This window comes from Lampris incognitus, chromosome 16 (genome assembly GCF_029633865.1).
Source record: "Lampris incognitus isolate fLamInc1 chromosome 16, fLamInc1.hap2, whole genome shotgun sequence".
Taxonomy (NCBI): Eukaryota; Metazoa; Chordata; class Actinopteri; order Lampriformes; family Lampridae; genus Lampris; species Lampris incognitus.
In genome coordinates, this window is record NC_079226.1 from 34,680,937 (window position 1) to 34,702,247 (window position 21,311).

The following is a 21,311-nucleotide window of genomic DNA, read 5'->3' on the forward strand; positions in this document are numbered from 1 at the left end:
CAGCTGGACTGCAAGTTGTTACGTAATGTGTGAGGGACGCACCCAAAGTCTGAACTTTGGAACATCGACATAAGCAGCATTTCTGTTGTCCTTAAGCAACTTGCTGGAAGGGGAAAAACAAGGAATGGGAAGTGTCATGAGAAGCCGGTTTAGGTTCAGTCACATCGCATAGTCGGTTTTCCACATTCAGATGCATGTTTTCCTTGGTAAGACATACTGTCCAGCCTTGAGCACTCTATGACTTTCATGAAGTACATGTTTTTTTTTTGGTTTTTTTTCGGGGGGCAACATGTCATGTTGCATTCAGAAGAGGCTGTGTTGGAAGTGAGGCCCTGTGCCTGGTTCAGTAATTCAACACCAGCACTGGGCTGCGGTTATCTCTCTGTCTGTGGCCTTTCCAGACAGGTCAGGTGGTCTTCTCAGGTCACACCGTTAACAGTTTGTTGGATGGTACAGCCTCAGCAGACATGACTGGCATATTGTAAACACCATAAAAAGTGCAGGTGGTTTTTCTATGGCTGGTTGGGTTAGTGCCCTTGTCTGAGAATCTGTCAATGTGCTAAGACCGTAAGCGTTCTGGCTCGTATTTCGCCACCTCACTCTGCGTGTGTGTGTCTGGTCTTTTGCATAACTTCCCATACATGTCCATATTTCAGCCAGACAAAGTGATAACTTAGAACAGAAATAACTCTCCAGATGATGGTTGCCTGCCACGTGATGATGCCAACAGGAAAGTAAAGCCACATCCCAACATTACCAGTTGTGCTTATGTTGGTAGCCATTTCACTCCCATTAGGGCTACACAACTTCCCCATCTGCACCTTTTCAAATGCATGCTGACTCCCTCAGAGCCCAAGTCCCTGGCCCCATCCACGTCCCATTCATCTGACCTGGACTGGCTTTGCCTCCTTAATCTCCCCTCTTTTCATATTCGCTCACTCGTTCGGGCCTTTGCTCAAGGGTGCCTCTATTTTAACCCTTCACCCCTCCCCTCCCCTCTTTGATGTGGAACTCTGGGAGATGATATACATGTCAATGGGACTGCAGACAAAGGCCTTTTCACTCAGGCTGGCCTAAATCCTTCACCCTCCTCTAGTCCACTGACATGCAGGTGGAGCTAGGGGAGAAAGAGGGACTCGTGTTGTGGCCCTGCCCCAACCCCCACCCCCCTTGAGGAGCATCTTTGTTGATGGCCGTTTTGATTGTGTTTGGGGATGGTCAGAAAGCTGTGATCGGGCAGCAGTACAATGAAGAAGTCCAGCATTGGCCTGGTCCAACTACACTTTGAGGGATTGTTCAGGTCTTTGCCTTTTTGAGTCGCTTTCTATGGCTGCTGGTGAACAGTTGGTGAGCCTTGTGAGGCAGAATGTTCACTGTAGTCTGTAGCACCATGCAAATAACAAACCGGTGAATTAGGGAGGTTTCTGTTGCCCCGGCAATGTATAGCCACGGGGTCAAAAGTGCTGACTGGAAACTGCTATTAAGGGGATTGAGTGGGGTGATTGTAGCAAGGGACAAAGCGATGAGAACATTTTCCCCCATCGTGCCACCAGTTCTCCTCGCTGCTGCATTCTGCTGGAGGAATTTGCAAACTACAGCCTAGTGAAAACTAGAATCGAAACTTAGACTGAGAATATAGATGGACAGGGCCTACATCTCATCCAAAGTTATCCTCTTTAAACAGGTATTAATCTATTTGTGAAAAGATTTTTGTATCAAACACTTGCATTTACATATCAAGTCCACAATTACTTAATCGGTACTAATACCTGGTTCTTAAAAATATCTTCTCTGTTTCCTCAGAATATGCACCAATGTCTTCAGGATCTCTTACTTTCGAGAGTTGGTTATTGATAATTGTAGACAGTTCTTTTAGCACATTCCGAATTAGAGAAAACATGTATGAATCAGAGCTAATGCCATCCTCTGGAAAAAATGTTCTTCTCAGTTCCTCAGAACATGTGCAGACGTCTTCAGACTCCTTCCTTTCCTGGTGTTCATCATCGTTCCCTTCATGGAGTTCCTGCTTCCTGTGGCGCTCAAACTCTTCCCCAACATGCTGCCGTCCACCTTTGAGACACAGTCAAAGAAGGTAAGTTTAAATGAATATTGTGATGCACCTTAAAAGAGCACATACCCATCCTTCACCACCCACCTCTGACATTAAACACAATAAAAACTTGATGCTTTTTAACACTAATTTGAACTCTCACCTAGAATCCCAATGGGTCACGTCTCTTGCGGTCTCTTTCTAATGAGGGTTAGCATGAGCCTTAATCCAATTTGCAGCCTAATCTTAACCACAGATGTAACTGGATCGCTAACCCACTGTTCCTAGTGTTTATCATTTGCTCTTTTACCTTGACCTCAGCTCATTACACGCTATTATGTAACATTATTTTCCATTACTGTTTCACTTCTTCTTGTGTTCTTTTTCTTATATATCCCGTGAAGGAATTGCTTTTTTTGTTGTTGAGTAGAATGAAAGCATAGGTTCTTAGCTTGATAGCAATGGCATTGCCATCAAGATAATGGCAAATAGCACACTTAGTGGGCTTCCTATAGAATTTACAACACATACTGACACATTGTGAAGAATGCAACAGAGCCTCATATACACATTAAATGAACTGAACAAGACAAAACTGGCAGATAATACGTTTAAAAAAAAATTCACCCATTGTTATATGGTTAGTCTTAAATGTTGTTAAACGTTTCTGAAAACTGCTAGAGAAAGCAGTCAATTTGTTTATTGATTATATATAATGTGAAAGAAACATGTTATGACATTACACAACACAATCAACCTTTACCCCGTTGCTTTTTTTTCTTTAGGAGGAGAGGTTAAAGAAGGAACTGCGGGTCAAATTGGAGATGGCCAAGTTCCTCCAGGACACAGTTGAAGAGATCGCCTTGCGGAACAAGGCTGCCAAAGGCGACGTCACTGAAGAGTTCTCCACCTTCTTCCAGAAGGTTGGTAAAGTGTCATGAGATAAAAGAAAAGAGGGTGATGCAGACGCTTCTTTGTCCTGTTGTTTGTAAAGTAATGGGGGTTATAAAGTCTCAGTGTTTCTTGCTTATTTGATTTTTGTTTATACCTTATATTTGTCGCAAACAAGGTATGACGGGAAAGCTGTCATGTTGTTTTCTGGGTTTAATCCTTTCCATAACCTCTATTTACAAAGCTCTGTGTGGTTTTCTTAATGTGTCAATCGATAGTTTGCAAAATAATGGTTGATGTTGTTTAGCAATCATCTCAATTTCCTCTGACAACTGAAAATGCTCCGGCACCTCACAAAGTGCAGCAAGAGAGCCGGTTTAATGCAATGCACAACAGATAATGCTCAATTAGTTGAAAGAAATGGTTTGAATAAAAAGGGGAATGGTGAAGAGTTGTTTTGGGGGGAAACTAAAACATATTCATTTCCTGAACAAGAAGAATCTTTTTAAGATATACTTTTATTAATCCCTGTGGGGAAATTCATCCTCTGCAGCCCTTCGTAGCCTTGTAGCTAGGAGCAGTGGGCAGCCGCTGTGCAGTGCCCAGTGACCAGTGTTGAGCAAGTTACTTTCCAAATGTAATTATTACATATTACTAGTTAATTTCATTTGAAAGTAATAAGTTACTTTACAATATTATTGTCTGTGTAATGTTACTGATTACACTACTTTTGCGTTACTTTCACCAAAATAACCACAGGACTAGGCATAAAGAACTGAATAAGTAAATAAGACACACACACACACACACACACACACACACACACACACACACACACACACACACACACACACACAGGGAGTTGATAAAATGAAATAAAATTAAGTAGGGAGGTCAGTGCAATAAAAAGGATGTTCGGGATGCCCACCCCGAGGAATGGATTCATTGATAATCAGTTGGGGCCCAGAGAGGTAAGAGAATTTACATATGAGATAATAGGCTGCCATTTTTTGTAGAACTTAGCAGTTGAGCCTCTTAAAGAATACTTCAAGTTCTCTAAAGGGAGGAATGACATTAAATCCTTTAATCAGGAGGTAGTGGAAGGTGGATTTGGGCTTTTCCACTGTAACAGAATGCGTCTACAGGCAATGAGTGAGGCAAAGGCAACAACATCAGAATTTTCCTTGGTAAGACTGGTTGGCATAGGGGGTACCCCAAAGATGGCTATCAAGGGGCAGGGATCCAGTGTAATTTTGAGGGCTTCTCCTGTCATCTTAAAGAAAAGGGACCAGAACTCAACTAATTTTGGACAGGAAAAAAAACGTATGACTATGATCCACTGGTGATAAGCCACATCTGTCGCAGGTATCACTCACGCCTGGAAACAGCCTACAATGCTTTGCTTTTGTAAAATTAATCCTATGTAAGACTTTAAACTGAATTAATCTTAAACGGGAACATGCAGATGTAGAGGAGACCCTGGCTAGTGCCCTGTCCCACCATTCATCTGTAACCTCACGTTCTAGCTCCTGTTCCCAACTACCCCTAACCCTTGCTATAGAAGTCAAATCCGAGGATGATATAAGGTCATCTAAAATTGAGATCTGCCACGTGCCCTTTGGAGAGAACGTACCTTAGAGACAAGAGAGCCTACTGGAAACTGAGGGAAAGATGTGAAATGTTTGCGAGCGTAATTACGAGCTTGAAGATACCGGAACAAATGAGATTGAGGTAAATTGTACTTTAAACAGAGATCATTAAAAGTGTTGAATGAGCCCTTTAAATATAAATCTGAGAAATGAGCCAGGCCTCTCTCTCTCTCCACAGATTGAAAGCTGTATCTAAATTAGAAGGAGGAAACAAGTGGTTATTACAAATGGGGCTGCACGGAGTGGGGGCAGAAAGTTTGAAATGTTGCCTAAATTGTTTCCAAATTTTCAAAGTAGAGAGTACAATTGGATTTCTAATGTATTTAGCACAGCAAGAAGCCAGAGGGGCACAGACCAAAGCCCTCAGAGATGAAGGACGGGAGGAGTTATCCTCCATTATGCACCAATCGAGTTTGGGAGAGTTGCACAAAGCGGCCCATATCATCATAAATCATGTGGCTTGCATCACAAATCCATTGGGCCAGTCATTGCACCAACAGAGGAGCCCCCTGAGCCCAACCGCTATGGCAGATGAATAGTCTTGTCGGATTTCCTGACCATCGCCAAGCACTCCACATAACAACAGAGTCCCCTCACCGGGCACAGGGTATGGAGGGGCTCCTCCTCCTTGTTAGCATGAGGAGGAGGAAAGAACGCTCACAGACGGATGACTCTTGACCTGAATGAGGTGGTGATGACCTTCGGCGGGAAAGACTGGTTGGGGCGCAGTTCCACCGACCCCTTGTCACTGAAAGACATACAGAAGGGATGTAGGATGGGGGGGGCGAAATTCCACTGACCCCTTGTCACTGAAAGACATGCAGAAGGGATGTATCGACAAGTCACACGGATCCCCCCCCCCCCCCTTGGCCAAAGCAAGAGCCAAGTATCTATCAAGTATATCAAGACTGTCTTGATAGATAACAGCTCCAAGTCCGCCTGGCCAAGCAGCTCAAACAGCAGACCAGCCAACCCATCCAGAGCCTTCTGCAGATCCCACTGAGAGATAAGGCATTGAATAGGGGGCCTAAGCCTATGGACTCCCATCAGGAAGCACTTGACCAAGGGGTGGCTATTGATAGTGAGGTGGCCAAACCCATCATGGCCCGCTGTCATCGTTGCTGCAAACACCCCCAAGGTGGAAGTACCACAGCCACCAACAAACAGGTCCTGTAAGAGCTGTAAAACATCCTGCAAAAGGCAGGAATGTGGGTTATGCATACATTTAAACCAATGTATGTATATCCCATCAACATAGAACATAGAGAAAATGGGTGTCCGGGTAGCGTAGCAGTCTATTCCGTTGCCTACCAACACGGGGATCGCCAGTTTGAATCCCCGGGTGTTACCTCTGGCTTGGATGGGCGTCCCTGCAGACACTATTGGCCGTGTGTGCAGGTGGGAAGTCAGATGTGGGTGTGTCCTGGTCGAAAAAAGGGGGAAGACATTTAAAAAAAAACAGAAAACAAGCAAAATACAAATGAATAAGCCAAGTAATAGTGAGGTATCCAGGGCGCTTTTGGAAATTCCTCCAACACACTGACCCCCCCCCCACTAAATCAAAGAAATCAGATATGAAAACACAGACAGTGAGGTAACCAGCAGGCTTATAGCATAGCCTCCAGCCTACAGGCCCCCCACCAAATCAAAGAAATCAATTGTGAAAACACAGATAGACAAGACATAAAATGGTGAGGCAACCTGCAGGCTTTTAGCATAGCCTACAGGCCGCCCACCAAACCAAAAGAAATCGGATATTAAAAACAGTGCTAACCCTTGGTACACTGTGCTGCCAAAGTGGAGGGCATTATACTATTCATTCCTTTTTCCAAGCCAAAACACAACCTTCATGTATTTTCTGTGGCATAAATCTTGTGGAAGAGCATAACCATCAACAGGTACACTTGCATCTGCTCAAAGATAAGTTGGCTGCAGTTGGTTAAGTCCGCTTATCTTGTTGAAATGAAATTGAAGTTTAAAGTAACCCAAAGTAGTAGTTTCTTTCTTTGGCAGGACAACAATAACTAAAGGTGGTGGAACTTCGAGAATTTTTGAAAATGGTCAGTTACAGATAAGGCAGCCTTTTGTTTTTCTCCAATGCATTTAAAATTGCTAATTTGTCGGCCCTTGCAGATCCGGGACTCTGGGGAACGTCCCAGTAATGAGGAGATTATCCGGTTCTCTAAGCTGTTTGAGGACGAGCTGACCTTGGACAACCTGACCAGACCCCAGCTGGTGGCGCTGTGCAAGCTACTGGAGTTGCAGTCCATCGGAACCAACAACTTTCTCCGCTTCCAGCTCATCATGAAGCTCAGGGCCATCCGGGCAGACGACAAGGTCAGATGGTTTTCCTGAGACCCCTCCAATGATCTTCCATCTCCTGACTGTCTTGACAGATTTTGTATTTCGAGAAAAAGAAAGTGTAAAATTTGTGGAACGCAACAAAGAAAATGGGGGGGGGGCATCCTGGTCAATCAACTACTCAAGCACACATACCATGTGTTCTCACATATAATGGTAGTGTCCTTGGAGGGAGGGCTGAGATGATGTGTGGCATCCAATCTTTCTTTAAAGCCTTTCTCCTGTCACTCTTTGTGGTCCTCTGTGAATAAAAACAAGATAAAATATAGATCAGGGGTGATAGGCCTAATGTTCTCTTCATCTTAGTCGTGGCTATCACAAAGAAGCTGTTATAAATTGTCTTCATACGCCCACTTTATAAAGAGTGATAACATAGAAAGCTATGAATCAGACGATTAGCATCTGCAATCGACTCACTCATAACTTTTATTGTTTTTTTGTTTTTTTTTTGCCGTCCATTTATTGGCGCAGTAGGAAGGTGACTAGACACAATTAATTTACAGTGGATTGAAGCCGCTTGCCATTCTTGGTCTATTCAGACACTTGTTATTTGTGAACGGGTTTCATTTCCTGTCTTAGAATTACTGAACTGAAAGTGTTTTGACCTCCAAGCTACAAGCTCTGTTTAAAACACGGTCTGTGTCTCTCCAGCTGATAGCAGAGGAGGGGGTGGAGAGCCTGAATGTGAACGAGGTCCAGGCTGCGTGTCGCGTCAGAGGGATGAGATCTTTGGGAGTCACGGAGGAGCGATTGAGAGAACAGCTCAGCCAGGTGAGGAAAACTGCAGTTTGTTTTGTAAATAACATTCCTCTTGTTCTGTGTCATCTTGTGTTACTGAGGAACAATCACATGAATCCAAAGAGGACACTGTCAATGCAGTGTGCTTGTTTTATGTCTTTGTGTTATTATTTTAGCCTCGGTGACCAGAGCAGTCTCCTGAGTTGATCACATTGATCTTTCTGTGAGACTTGGTCTGACCTCCTTCTTATTGAGAGCCCAGCAGTATTGTCAACAGCAGTGGTGATGTTGTTGAATGGTAGGGTGAATTGCGTTGACTTGATCAAGCCGTATCATCAAACAAGGAATCACATGACACAGGCACAGTGCGCAATGTGCATCTCAAGTACATTGGACCATTGGATTAGTCTCCTCCTAAACCGTGACTGGACCATTCACTTTTTGGAAGGATACACCTTTTTGAAATTGCTGTCAATTAGAGGCAGGCCCGATCCAATTCATTGTGGTGGGCTCATGAGATTAGTCCCCCTCTCAAGGCTAGTATTACCATCTCATAATCTTCAAACAGTGTTCTATTTCTTTACCCGTCATAATAATTTTTTAGTACCAGTATGCTAATGTTTCATGGCTGCCATAATGTTTCCTTGTCAAATAAACCCAATAGTCTTCAATCAAATGGCTCCATGTGTCTGATCAACTGATGGTGATTAATCCATCACATAATAGGTAATGATAATAGGTCACAGAGTTAAACCCTAATATCTAAAAGACTTACAGTAGCAAACCTTACCTAAAGTCTGTCGTATTGTCCTCCTCTACAGTGGCTTGAACTGCATCTGAACCAGCACATCCCCACCTCTCTGCTGCTACTGTCCAGAGCTATGTTCCTCCCTGACACGCTTTCCCCAGCTGACCAACTCAAGACCACCCTGCAGACCCTTCCTGAGATAATGGTATGTAACAGCTTATAGCCTGGATATGGTGAGTTCTCTGTAGTTTTGTGTAGTGAAATGACAATAATAGAAATAACAAAAACACGTTTTATTTAAAAGTTAAGATAAGGAAGTTCTTTGCATGAAGTCAAAACAACATGACTAGTAACATACATTAACTCAAAAGAAATTGGAAAGTATGTTTAAAAGAAATGTGGTCTAAAAATGATTATGGTAAGAGTGGTGCGAGATAACATATAGACTTGTCCTTGGTATGTGTAGTGATACACTAACTGTGATAATGTGCCAAAAATATGCACATGTAGTGTTTTAAATGTGCAGTTTTGTGTTTATTGAAGTGAAAGTTTTGCCAATAGCCCAATTTTTGTGCTAAAGGTGATCCACAAGACTTCTTTTTTTGGCCTTGGTTCATTACATTCTTCTCTTCTCTTCTCTTCTCTTCTCTTCTCTTCTCTTCTCTTCTCTTCTCTTCTCTTCTCTTCTCTTCTCTTCTCTTCTCTTCTCTTCTCTTCTCTTCTCTTTTCTTCCCCTCTCTCCTCTCCTCCACCCTCCTTCCTCTAGACAAAGGAGGCCCAGGTGATGGTAGCAGAGATGGAGCTGTCCAAAGTGGATAATAAGACCAAGCTTGAGACCACGCTGAAGGAGGAGGCAGCCATACGCCAGGATAACAAGGACAGGGAGTTGGAGAGACTGGCTGATGCTGCTGAAAAGGCTACCAAGGTAAAAACCAATGGCTGAATTCAACCTTGTCTGTAATGCTGCAGAAGGCAATGTAGATGTACCAAGATATGAAGTAATGTAAGATCAACATTATTCATCCCCCTGAGCGAATTGATTTTAAGAGGTACTGATCTATTATAGTCCACATAATCTATCTCCAAGGGCCCATCACAACACACACCATCAGCAGTTGGAGAAATGGTCACTAGAGATACATTTATGTCATGTCGTATGGAAAATCATTGCATGCTCAACAATCCAGGTAAGAAAATCAAAGAAAGTTGAATCAGTTCATCTGGACACAACATTTATTGAGAGAGAAACGTTTCATCACTCATCTAAGTGACCTCTTCAGTCTCAACTGACTGCAGGTATCCCCACCCTTATAAACAATACAGTGGTATAACGACCAAAACCAACCATAAGCTTGGCATGCAAATTGCCGTGAAATTGCTGTGATTGCAACCATTCCTCAGTCCTCTGTGAATAACACACATTGCCATGGAAACTCATGATAATGCTCACAGCAATTTGCACATGAAATGGATTGTTTTTGGTAATTGTGCCACTGTATTGTTTATAAGGGTGGGGATACCTGCAGTCAGTTGAGACTGAAGAGGTCATTTATGCCCCTTTTCCACTGCATGGTACTGGCTCAACTCAACTCTACTCTATTCGACTCTGCTCGATTTACTTTTTGGGATTTCGTTTTCCACTGCAGATAGTATCCCTTCACGGCGAAGCCCCGCTGGTCATTTGTGAGCGTGTTGACTAGTTTTCCTCCCTTGTCTACCAGCGCCCCACACAAGTGTTTTATTCTCAAAAAAATCAAGATCAACTCTAAATGTGTGCTTCACATGAGCAATATTAGTGTAACTAAGAGATTCGCTGACAAAAATTTTTTTTTACATAGATAATCAACTATAATACAAGTTTCATGAGACTCGCTCTGGCATTTCCTGGTTATAAACAGAGCTGTTCAGTTTCTCTCTGACCAATCAGTGGTCAGATTTTATTTATATTTAAATAAATATAAATACATTTTATTTATATTTTTGTTTATATATTATTTATTTTGATTTATATTTTATTTATATTTAAATGTAAACATTTTTATTTATTTATAAGATTTTGTTCATATTTAAATAAATATATATATATATATATATATATATTATTTATTTATTTATTTATAATGATATTTTCTTTTTTTTTTTAAATTTATTTCTGATTTTTCCCTTTTTCCCCCCAATTTAGTGGCCAATTGATCCCTATTTTAATTCAAACACCCACCCTCGTATTGCATGCATTCGCCAACTGCATCTCTCCGGCCGGCAGTCTCGAAGGAAAGCGCCTCCCCACTTTCGTGACAAGGCGAATCCAAGCCAAACCACTGTTTTTCCGACACACACAGAGACGCATTCACATGACGAACACAAGCCGACTCCGCCCCCCTCCCGAAGACAGCGTTGCCAATGATTGCTGCTTCATCGAGTCCGGCCATAGTCGTATAATGATATTTTCATGTTGCTTTTTAGTATCGGTTCAGCTCACTTGGAATCTCGACGGAGGTGGTACCAAAAAAATTTTTTTTACCTGGTACCAGGTACTATCCCTAACTTTTGACCAATGGAAAACCAAAAAAAAGTGAGTAGAGTTGAGTCGAGGTAGTACCATGCGGTGGAAAAGGGGCATTAGATGAGTGATGAAACATTTATCTCAATAAACGCTGTGTCTAGATGAATGGATTTAACTTTCTTTGATTAGCTAAAATGGGTCAAAACTCCCTTGTTTCTTTGTTATTGGCAAGGAACAACCATCCACATTTATACTTTTGAGCAACTTTAACTGTCAGCAAGCAATTAGTCAAACACGGAAAAAACTGGAGCGGATTTTCCACAAGGCATCCAAAATCATAGGCAACCCACCCTCCTCAGTTGAATCTCTACATACTCACCAGACTGTAAAGCAAGCAAAGAAGATCATCTCCAACCCCTCACATCCTGCTCATCACCTCTTCCAGCTCCTTCCCTCAGGGAGGCGCTACAGATCACTGTCCACTAAGACTAAATGCTTCACAAACAGCTTTTTTCCCCCTAGCTACCAGGACTCTGAATTCATCTCTATTGTCCCCTCCTCACACACCATTGTCATGCATACCACCATTCTCCCTATTGTTGTGTGTGATATGTTTGTTTCTGCTATTGTGTAACTATTGTTCGTGATAATATGTGGAGTGTCTGCTGTCCATGTATGTGTTGTGCTGCAGAGTTTAATGTGTACTGTATGGCCTCGGTCGTGGGGCTAATAAAACAATCCTATCTAATCTAATACTGAACACGTTAATATGTAAGCACAGCTACTGAAACCGACTTATAAAGGCATTCATTCTTGTGATGGCAGGAGGGTGAGCTTGAGCAGGATGTGGAGAGGGCCAAGATGGCCCAGGGAGATGAAGAGCCGGCCTTGTCTGGTGTTGATGTGGCTGTTCATTCAGAGACACTCAGAGACACAGCGCCTGTCCTGGAGGGAGTCAAGGTAATGCCTGTAAATACACAGTTTATACTTGGTTTTCAAAATGATCACCAAAGCAAAATACTCTCGACAAGAGGGTTTTTTTTAAAAAAGATTCAAAGCAAATTAGCTGCGTAGCACATAAATCACAAGGGAGTGTCCTTTTTTATGGCTTCCTAAGAAAGCCTGATATATAAAATTTGAACTGAACACCACCTTTGGCACTTTGTTCCTGGTACTCTTTGGTCGAAAGCATGCCCCCTTTTGGTAAAACATGGTAAAAAAAAAAAGTTCTAGGTTTGAAATCGTTGTGTTCAAGAACTAATAGTGTTTTTCCAGCCTAACTGTAAGAAACCATATTTTGTTTGCATACTTTTTGTCTATTACTTTTACTTACTGAAAGCACCAAATAAGCTTCTTTTTCCCCCAAAAGCTGTCTTTATGCATGCTCAATAATCCAGGTGAGGAAATTACAGAAAGGTGAATCGGTTAATCTGGACACAACGCTTCGTGCAAGAAACATCTCATCACTCATCCAGGTGACCTCTTCAGTCTCAAATGACTGCAAGTATCCCCACCCTTGCAAACAGCACAGTTGCATAATGACTGAAATTAACGATTGGTTTCATAGGCAAATAGGTGTGGCCATTAACTACAGTTTCGATGGCCATGTTTACTATCAGAATCAGAATCATGTTTATTGGCCATGTAGGTTTGCACTACATGGAATTTGACTCTGGTTTCGTGGCTGTCAGTGTACTTAACATAGAATAACAACACTACAACACAACAATCTTCAGATATATACACAAGGTTTGACTATATATAAGTGAAATAAGAGGTGATTAAATGCAATGGTGCAGAGAATATATCAGAGCTGCCGAAATAGATGTTAGCAGGTTACTTACATAGATGCCTGAGGTAGATGGACATGAAAGAGCACATATTCACAAAGGATTGGGGAATAGTTGCAATCACAGCATTATAAGATGGCGACAGATGTACTCTTATTCCACCCCAAGGATCGGGTCCCCCGGCACAAACACAGCAGTATAGTGAGTTTACGCTGTTAATTGCCGGGAGGATTGCCGTGACTTGTACATCGGGGAAACCAAACAGACGCTGGTTAAGAGGATGGGTCAACACAGAAGAGCTAACACGTCAGGCCAGGACTCCACAGTCTACATCCATCTACAGGCCAGTGGCCATGCTTTCAAGGATGAGGATGTGCCCATCCTTGATAGGGAGGAACGCTGGTTTGAACGGGGAGTCAAGGAGGCCATCTATGTGAAGAGGGAACGACAATCTCTGAACCGGGGGGGGGGGGGGCGGCTAAGTGTACATCTTTTACAATGCTGTGATTGCAACTATTCCCCAATCTGCGAATGGCCATTGAAACTGTAGTTAATGGTCACGCCTATTTGCATATGAAACTGATCATTGGTTTCGGTCGTTATGCAACTGTATTGTTTATAAGGGTGGGGATACCTGGAGTCAGTTGAGGGTGAAGAGGTCACTTAGATGAGTGATGAAACGTTTCTCTCAATAAGCGCTGTGTCCAGATGAACTGATTCAACCTTTCTGTAATTTTTTCAAAGCTGTTGTCAGGCTACGTCTTGTGGAGAATCATTTGTCTGTTCCATATTCAGATTGTGCAACTTCTGTCTGTCATGTTCCTGTTGTCGCTCACCTGTCTTATCCAATGAACTTGCCACTTCTCCTCCATCATGCAGTTTGAACAGTGGCAGACGTTACTGCGCATCCAGGTTAGGTGTAATGCTGTCTCCCCCTTAACGACCCCGTTTCCCCATCCATGTTGGTTTATTCCTGCATTTGACCGTTTTTTTTCTAAATGCTCTATTGGACCCACTGCTGGGTTGGACGGTGTTAGGAAATAATTTAGGTGTTTGCTTAAATCTACTTAGAAGCACCAGATGAGCGTGGGTGGCCACACAGGAAGACACCATGTATGTTAGACTATACGAGGTATTTGGAAGTCCATTTAAGATATTTTCCAGGGATTGATGTCTTATTCTAAACAATATTAAGTTAAGAAGTTTTGAAGAACTGTTTCGGTCCACTTATTGCTATGGCTGGTAAGGGCAACAAAAGTCACCCAACTATTACCACATTCGCTGCCAGCCAGACTCTACTGAATGGAAAGCGACTTTAATCAGAATCAGAACCGGAGATGCAGGTCCTGCATCTTCTGCACATTGTTTTACCTGTCGTCCTCGCTGCTTCCCTACCCCTGCAACAAAGGGTCAAATAGCCAAATTAAACGGACTGTCCATTCCCTTTTCTAGGGGAAAAAATATCAGTATTTGGCTGATGGCTATTGGTAACCTCTAGTCCTTCCAGACATGGTAAACACTATCTCATCTGTTGCTCCAAGTAGGCAGAACAAACACTCAGTATATTTTACAGATCCTTTATGACCCTTGCCTGTGAGGACTCCCCATTCCTCTGTCCTTGTCAGTTCCCGTAGGGTTGTGTCACGTACTGTGGTTACCGTTCCGTCCCCCTGTCCTGACAGACCTTCAGCTTCCTCAGCATTCCCTCCGGTCACATTTTGTTTTCAACGAGTTATGGGTAGTTATTATTCTAGCGCAGGTCTTATTGCCCAGTGGACTCTCCTACCTCCATCTTTGACCCTGTCTTTGTGTTAGTTTGGTCACTCGTGTGTGTTATATTTATTTGTCTGTGGTATTTGCGAAGCTTAACTACGCCTGGCTTCCAGAAACGCAGTGTTTGGCCTTTCTCCGGAGGTGTCTGGGGATTACATTTCTGTAACACAAAATGATACTGGAAAGTGGAAAATGATATTGCTGGAAGTTCAGCACTTAATGTCCCATTTCCCTATTCATAAAACTTGTCGGTAACAGCATTTCATCCCATAAAATCTGTGGCACTGTAATCCCCCCCCCCCCAATTATATCTGGCCAATTACCCCACTCTTCCGAGCCGTCCTGGTCGCTGCTCCACCCCCTCTGCCGATCCGGGGAGGGCTGCAGGCTACCACATGCCTCCTCCCATACATGTGGAGTCGCCAGCCACTTCTTTTCACCTGACAGTGAGGAATTTCGCCAGGGGGACATAGCGCATGGGAGGATCACGCTATTCCCCCCAGTCCTCCCCCCCAAACAGGTGTCCTGACCGACCAGAGGAGGCGCTAGTGTAGCAACCGGGACACATACCCACATCCGGCTTCCCACCCGCAGACATGGTCAATTGTGTCTGTAGGGATGCCCAACCAAGCTGGAGGTAACACGGGGATTCGAACCGGCGATCCCCATGTTGGTAGGCAATGGAATAGACCGCCACACCACCTGGACGCCTTTTGGCGCTGTAATCTGAACTAATTGGTAAACACACCATTATGGTGGCTAACTCTGCAGAGGCACTCTACCATGGCATTATCAGCAGTGGCCCCCCTGAAAGCCAATTAAAATCAATATGTAAATGAAGTGTTGCGTATTTAACACACCACCAAATCATCTACAGCCGTGGGCAACCACAATGAATGGCCAACTCAAATCAGTTAAAAAGTGAAAGCAAATCTAAGTTTTTGGTTTTCAGCCGCAGAATGCTCTTTTGATAAAGCACGTTGTCATCTTTGGGGACAGAAAGTCTTCGTAATGTAACTGCTGGGTATTTCCTCCTCTAACAAATCACCCTCTTCCTAATGCGCTCCCAATGATATACCACATTGTTTGCCATGAAGCCAAATCAGTTAGATGGAACCTGACCCTTAAATATGGCCCATCATAGAAAACTGAAAATGTAGTGCCAAATGTCGCCTCTTAATTCGGCTGCTCAGACCCATTTCAAAGCACAGCATTGACACAGACTGACTAAACCTTGCTTGTAGCGCTATTGTGTTTAACGGATGAAACGATGAGGTGGTATAGTCGAGCGCAAGCGGTGAAAGTGAGGTTCTCATCTCATCTCTATGAATGAGGAAAATGCCTACTGCCATGCTATTCTCCACTACCGCATTCTTAACCTTACTGGCAAGTTTTATGAACACGGGCCAGTATCTTTTAAACATACAAGATCCAGTGTTTTGAAGGTTAGAAGTTACAATATGGGATTATGCTTCTTGTGCTGTGAATACGAGAAAAAAAATGTTTTTTTTGAAATTTGGATTTCAGTGTGGGCATTGTGGAGCAAAGCTCAATCATGTGTTTGCTTTCCAGGGGGAGGAGATCACCAAAGAGGAGATTGACATGTTGAGCGATGCCTGCTCCAAGCTGAAAGAGCAGAGGAAGCTCTTGACCCTGGAGAAAGAGGAACTGGAAGAACTCAAGGATGATGTCCAGGAATACAACGAGGTGCCTATCTTACACTAGCAATTACTTTTTACTAGCCCGACTCAGGATTGTGTTTTGTGCGAATTCTCATTTTATATTCCAGATGTGCGTGAGTGTGTATGTTTCTTCCTTCACTGAGACACATTTTCTTGTTGATTGTTAAGTGAAGGTTATGCCTTCCCTAATTTTTTAAACCCGTTATGACCACTTTTTTTATTTTATTTTTTTTATCAGTGTTCAGCACTGTTTCAGTGTTTGAAAATTGAAGTTTTGGCTAATTTTTGCTGTAGCTTATAAGTTCATCTACTGTACCAACCACTGTACCATAGACTGCAAACTGTCTGTTAGTTGGCCAGCCAAACTTCTGAAACTCGAGTTTGCATGTGAAACTCTGTAATATGTGGGAGAATTTAATGATGAAATTGTTGGTTTCCTGACCAGGTTGTTACTGCCATTACTAATAATACACTTTACCTGTGGCGTGCCTTGCACATGTTTGTCTTTTCTTCTTTTTTTTTGCAGGATCTGGAGGAGATCAAGAAGGAGCTGTCCAAAACTGGCGAGGAGAGGGCAATAGAGGAATCCAAGGCCAGCCAACGACTCTCCAAACGGGTCAACCGCATGATCCACCGCATTGACAAGATCATTGGGGAGCTGGAGAAGGACAAGGTGGTTCTGGATGGGCAAATGGACAGCGGAACCTCTCCACCTGTTGGGTAAGAGTGAAGAATTGCCTTTTCTTCATTGAAAACACAGCGGGGAAACATTTCAGACCTGGCTCCAAATGGTATTTGAAGGAACTCATTCTAATACGATGCGTATTGATTTTGGAAGACGGCTACTTGATGTTTGCTGTTATGTTGATATTTGGAAAGTAAAGCCTTGTATCATCTAATGTGGTGCTATAAGCAAACCCCTCTAAGACAGTAATATCAGTAGCACTGATATCATCTATTATAATGGGCAATATATCAATTTCCAGTCCCCCCCCCTTTTTTTTTCCTCCCAATTGTATCTGGCCAATTACCCCACTCTTCCGAGCCGCCCCGGTTGCTGCTGCACCCCCTCTGCTGATCCGGGGAGGGCTGCAGACTACCATACATGTGGAGTCACCAGCCGCTTCTTTTCACCTAATAGTGAGGAGTTTTCCCAGGGGGATGTAGCACATGGGAGGATCACGCTATTCCCCCCAGTCCCCCCCCCCCCTGAACAGGCGCCCCGACCGACCAGAGGAGGCGCTAGTGTAGTGACCAGGACACATACCCACATCTGGCTTCCTACCCGCAGACATGGCCAGTTGTGTCTGTAGGGACCAAGCCGCAAGTAACATGGGGATGGATTTGAACCAGTGAGCCCCGTGTTGGTAGGCAACGGAGTAGACTGCTATGCTACCCGGACGCCCCAACAAAAGTCCTTTAAACAATTAATTGTAAGCCTTTGTAGCCTGGGGCACCACATTTCTGGGGGCAAAGACAAAAGAATGACTATTTGAAAGGGAAATTAGATTTGTTTCTCTTTGACTGGCTTATTTAAGTTGATTTCGCTGAAATATCCTGATGCGGTTAACGCCATCCATCTGGCACACCTCATACATTGAAAATAATGCTCACATTTTCAAATTCCATTTGAGCCAGGGCTGATCAGTGTGACTCTGAAGAAGGCAGCTTTGATTGCTCTCATGGCTTTGCACCATTTCATTGACTGTATTCATTTGTCGTGGTGGTCACTTTTTGAATAGAGATGGGCACTATTGCTCTCCGTTAGAGTGAGAGCTGGAAACAGGAAAAATATTAGGCAATTTATTATATCCTATTGTATCCTGGGCAGCACGGTGGCGCAGTGGTTAGCACGGTCGCCTCACAGCAAGAAGGTCCTGGGTTTGAGCCCCGGGGTAGTCCAACCTTGGGGGTCGTCCCGGGTCGTCCTCTGTGTGGAGTTTGCATGTTCTCCTCGTGTCTGCGTGGGTTTCCTCCCACAGTCCAAAGACATGCAGGTCAGGTGAATCGGCTGTACTAAATTGTCCCTAGGTACGAATGTGTGTGTGGGTGTGTGGGTGTGTATCGGCCCTGTATGATGGCCTGGCGGCCTGTCCAGGGTGTCTCCCCGCCTGCCACCCAATGACTGCTGGGATAGACTTCAGCATCCCCGCGACCCTGAGAGCATAATAAGCGGTTCGGATAATGGATGGATGGATGGATTATTATATCCTTATTTAAAAGTATATGCATAGTAAACTCTGTTTGTGTTTAAATTCATTTCTGTGGGCTTAGGTTATCAGCCGCTCTATTGAAATAGTTTTGCAATTGTCATCGTCATCCTCATCGACATCATCATTGCTTTGTAAAATGGTGGCGGAGAGATAGTAAAGCATGTAAGTTGTCCCAGAAAAAAAAAGAGGAAAGTGTTATTACAGTTTAAAAAACAGTTCCTAATCTATTTAAAATTTCACAGATTATTCTTTGATAAATATAATGACACAAAAAGGTAAGCGGAAAGATGGTAAAGTGCTTCCCATTTGCTGCTGGCTTGCTAACATTGCATCATGGGTTGTCAACCATCAACTGGTGAAATTCTGAAGGGTTTTTTTTTTTTGCTGTGTGTCTTCCATAGCTTTAGCTCCCATCCCTGATCTCTAACTGAGATGCTACCCACCAGTTTGCTGTGCGCTGACCTTGCTAAACTTCCATCTTGATCACATGTATGATTGAAATAACATTAGAATGCAGTTAAATTTGCTGTATCTGAAAATTTTAAGAAGACAGTCATCCTGTCTTCACTGATTTGTCAGGGATGTAGAGAAGTTGACATAACTTTCCTCCTATCGCAAAGTTTAATCAAAAAATGATTTTGTCCAAGAATAATTTATCAGAACCTCGAAGAAAAAAATTCAGTTGAAATTGTTTAATCTTAGCCATGCTGCATTGCATTTCAAGCGTGCGTTATCTCTGGAGCAAAATTTGTCCAGTTTCCACACAAATAATTGAATGGAAATGAAATGACCGATTTTGATTGGCATGATCTGGGAACCTTGAATGCGGCATGTAAGCCTGGGCATGCCAGACTGAGGAGATCCCCCCCCCCCCAGCTTCTCCACCATTTTACCTCCTGTCAAACCGAGTAACCGTTTCCTGTATGCAGTCTGTTCTACACCTTCAGGGAGAACCTCATCAGCATCGACGAGCTCATCAGCATCATGCGGCAGATACAGAACATTCCGGAGCACAAGCTGCAAAGCATCGCCGACGCCCTCGACGACAACAAGGACGGCAAGATCGACATTGACGACGTCATCAAAGTACGTCAAAGGCGCCGATGAGACCAGAGCCCGTTTACTCTGCCTTCATATTCTTTTTGAAAATTCTTCAATGCGTGTTGTTTTGAATTGATTTTGAACAAAAGCACCCGCTAAGACACAGGAAGAGTACTTTTTTTTTTAAAAAGAAAAGGGCAAGGCATGCTTCTCAGTGTGAATGTTTAATATGCCTTCATTTTACAAAGCGTTTTGATTGTTCACTATCAGTCATTTTTTAAAAGCAGGTGTTCCTTTAGGAGAATGAAATAAGGACGGCACAGTGGTGCAGCGGTTAGCGTGGTTGCCTCACAGCAAGAAGGTCCTGGGTTCGAGCCCCGGGGTAGTCCAACCTCGGGGGTCATCCCAGGTCGTCCCCTGTATGGTGTTTGCATGTTCTACCCATGTCAGCCCCGGGGTAGTCCAACCTCGGCGGTCGTCTCGGGTTGTCCCCTGTGTGGTGTTTGCATGTTCTCCCCATGTCAGCGTGGGTTTCCTCCGGGTGCTCCGGTTTCCTCCCACAGTCCAAAGACACGTAGGTCAGGTGAATCGGCTGTACAAAATTGTCCCTAGGTGTGAATGTGTGTTTGTGTTTGTCGGCCTTGTGATGGCCTGGCGGCCTGTCCAGGGTGTCTCCCCACCTGCCACCCAATGACTGCTGGGATAGGCTCCAACATCCCCGCGACCCTGAGAGCAGGATAAGCGGTTTGGATAATGGATGGATGAAACAAGTCCTTCAAGTGAAGGTCCTCTCTTGTTTTGTGCACTACAGGTGGTGGAACTGATTGACAAGGAGGACATTGACATCACCACCACCCAGGTGACTGACATCATGGTGATGCTGCAGAAGGAAGAGAAGCTCATCGAGAAGGAAAAGGCCAAAGAGAAGGTTGAGAAGGAGCAGGCAGCTAAAGTCAACTGCTAACCTGTTTACCATGAAAGGTGGGGCGCTTTGTTTTAAGGCTGACCGATGAGAAATATGGGGCTGTATCCCCCCCCCCCCAAACCCCATCAACAGAGAGCTTCTGGACAGCGGACCACCATGAATGACCGGTCAAGCCTAGGCAATTTCAAGAGAGCGGGTTGCCCTCTGAATGTTATGAAGTTGTGATTTGACCTCAGAGATATTTATTTGTTTTAGAAAAGATGAGGGAAAAAGGGCTTGTTGCCCTCTTAAATTAAACACCCAAATTCAAACAGTAAATCTTAAAATTGCTACTATATTTATCTCTGTTGGACTGATACACATAAGTATAAATACAATGTTAATATACTTGGTTTTTTCTGTAATATTACTTAATTATTTAATAATACTTGGGACAAAATGGCATTGTAACATGTTTGCTCTCCAGCTCTTCGACCTTCGATTTGATGATGGAGAAAAATGTGGTCAAAATTGGATTTTTGAAAACCTATCGGGAGGTAATACTTCAGTTTGATGTGGACCATCTTGCCTTTCATTCATTCATTCATTCATTCATTCATGTAGTCATCCCAGAGAAATGAGACATCATTTCTAGATTTTACTCACTTAAAAAAAAAAAATCATCTTCATCACGGTCATTCCAATCAGTTTGTTTTCATTTTTGTTTGCTTTATGTTGCATAAGTATCTTTTCTTTTTTACACATGCCTTTTATTCAAATGTAGTAACTTGATTTTTTTAAAGTATTTATGTCTGAATGTAACATGGTGATGTAGCAAAGGCTGGCTATAGGATGCTAACATGGTGCTTGTAACCAAAGACACAATTGGACACAGCATAAAAAATTATATTCAGATTCTATGGTCAAGTATAAAACTCTACTACCAAAATCTTATGTTTCCATTTTAG

At 43.3% G+C, this 21,311-nt stretch overlaps 1 protein-coding gene across 4 annotated transcripts in view; it reads left to right on the forward strand.

Annotated features, from left to right (window-relative positions):
• Positions 1-20,957, forward strand: part of letm1 (leucine zipper-EF-hand containing transmembrane protein 1) — a 34,458-nt gene extending 13,501 nt beyond the window's left edge. For 2 of the 4 annotated variants that reach the window (XM_056295546.1, XM_056295547.1), the window contains exons 4-14: positions 1,949-2,092; positions 2,836-2,973; positions 6,724-6,927; positions 7,603-7,722; positions 8,511-8,642; positions 9,204-9,362; positions 11,766-11,900; positions 16,076-16,210; positions 16,712-16,905; positions 19,328-19,484; positions 20,251-20,957. In XM_056295546.1, the coding sequence (XP_056151521.1) occupies positions 1,949-2,092; positions 2,836-2,973; positions 6,724-6,927; positions 7,603-7,722; positions 8,511-8,642; positions 9,204-9,362; positions 11,766-11,900; positions 16,076-16,210; positions 16,712-16,905; positions 19,328-19,484; positions 20,251-20,403 (1,671 nt within the window). In that variant the 3' untranslated portion in view covers positions 20,404-20,957. The remainder of the gene's footprint in view (positions 1-1,948; positions 2,093-2,835; positions 2,974-6,723; positions 6,928-7,602; positions 7,723-8,510; positions 8,643-9,203; positions 9,363-11,765; positions 11,901-16,075; positions 16,211-16,711; positions 16,906-19,327; positions 19,485-20,250) is intronic. The other 2 variants (XM_056295548.1, XM_056295549.1) reach the window with 1 other exon arrangement.
• Positions 20,958-21,311: the final 354 nt, after the last annotated feature.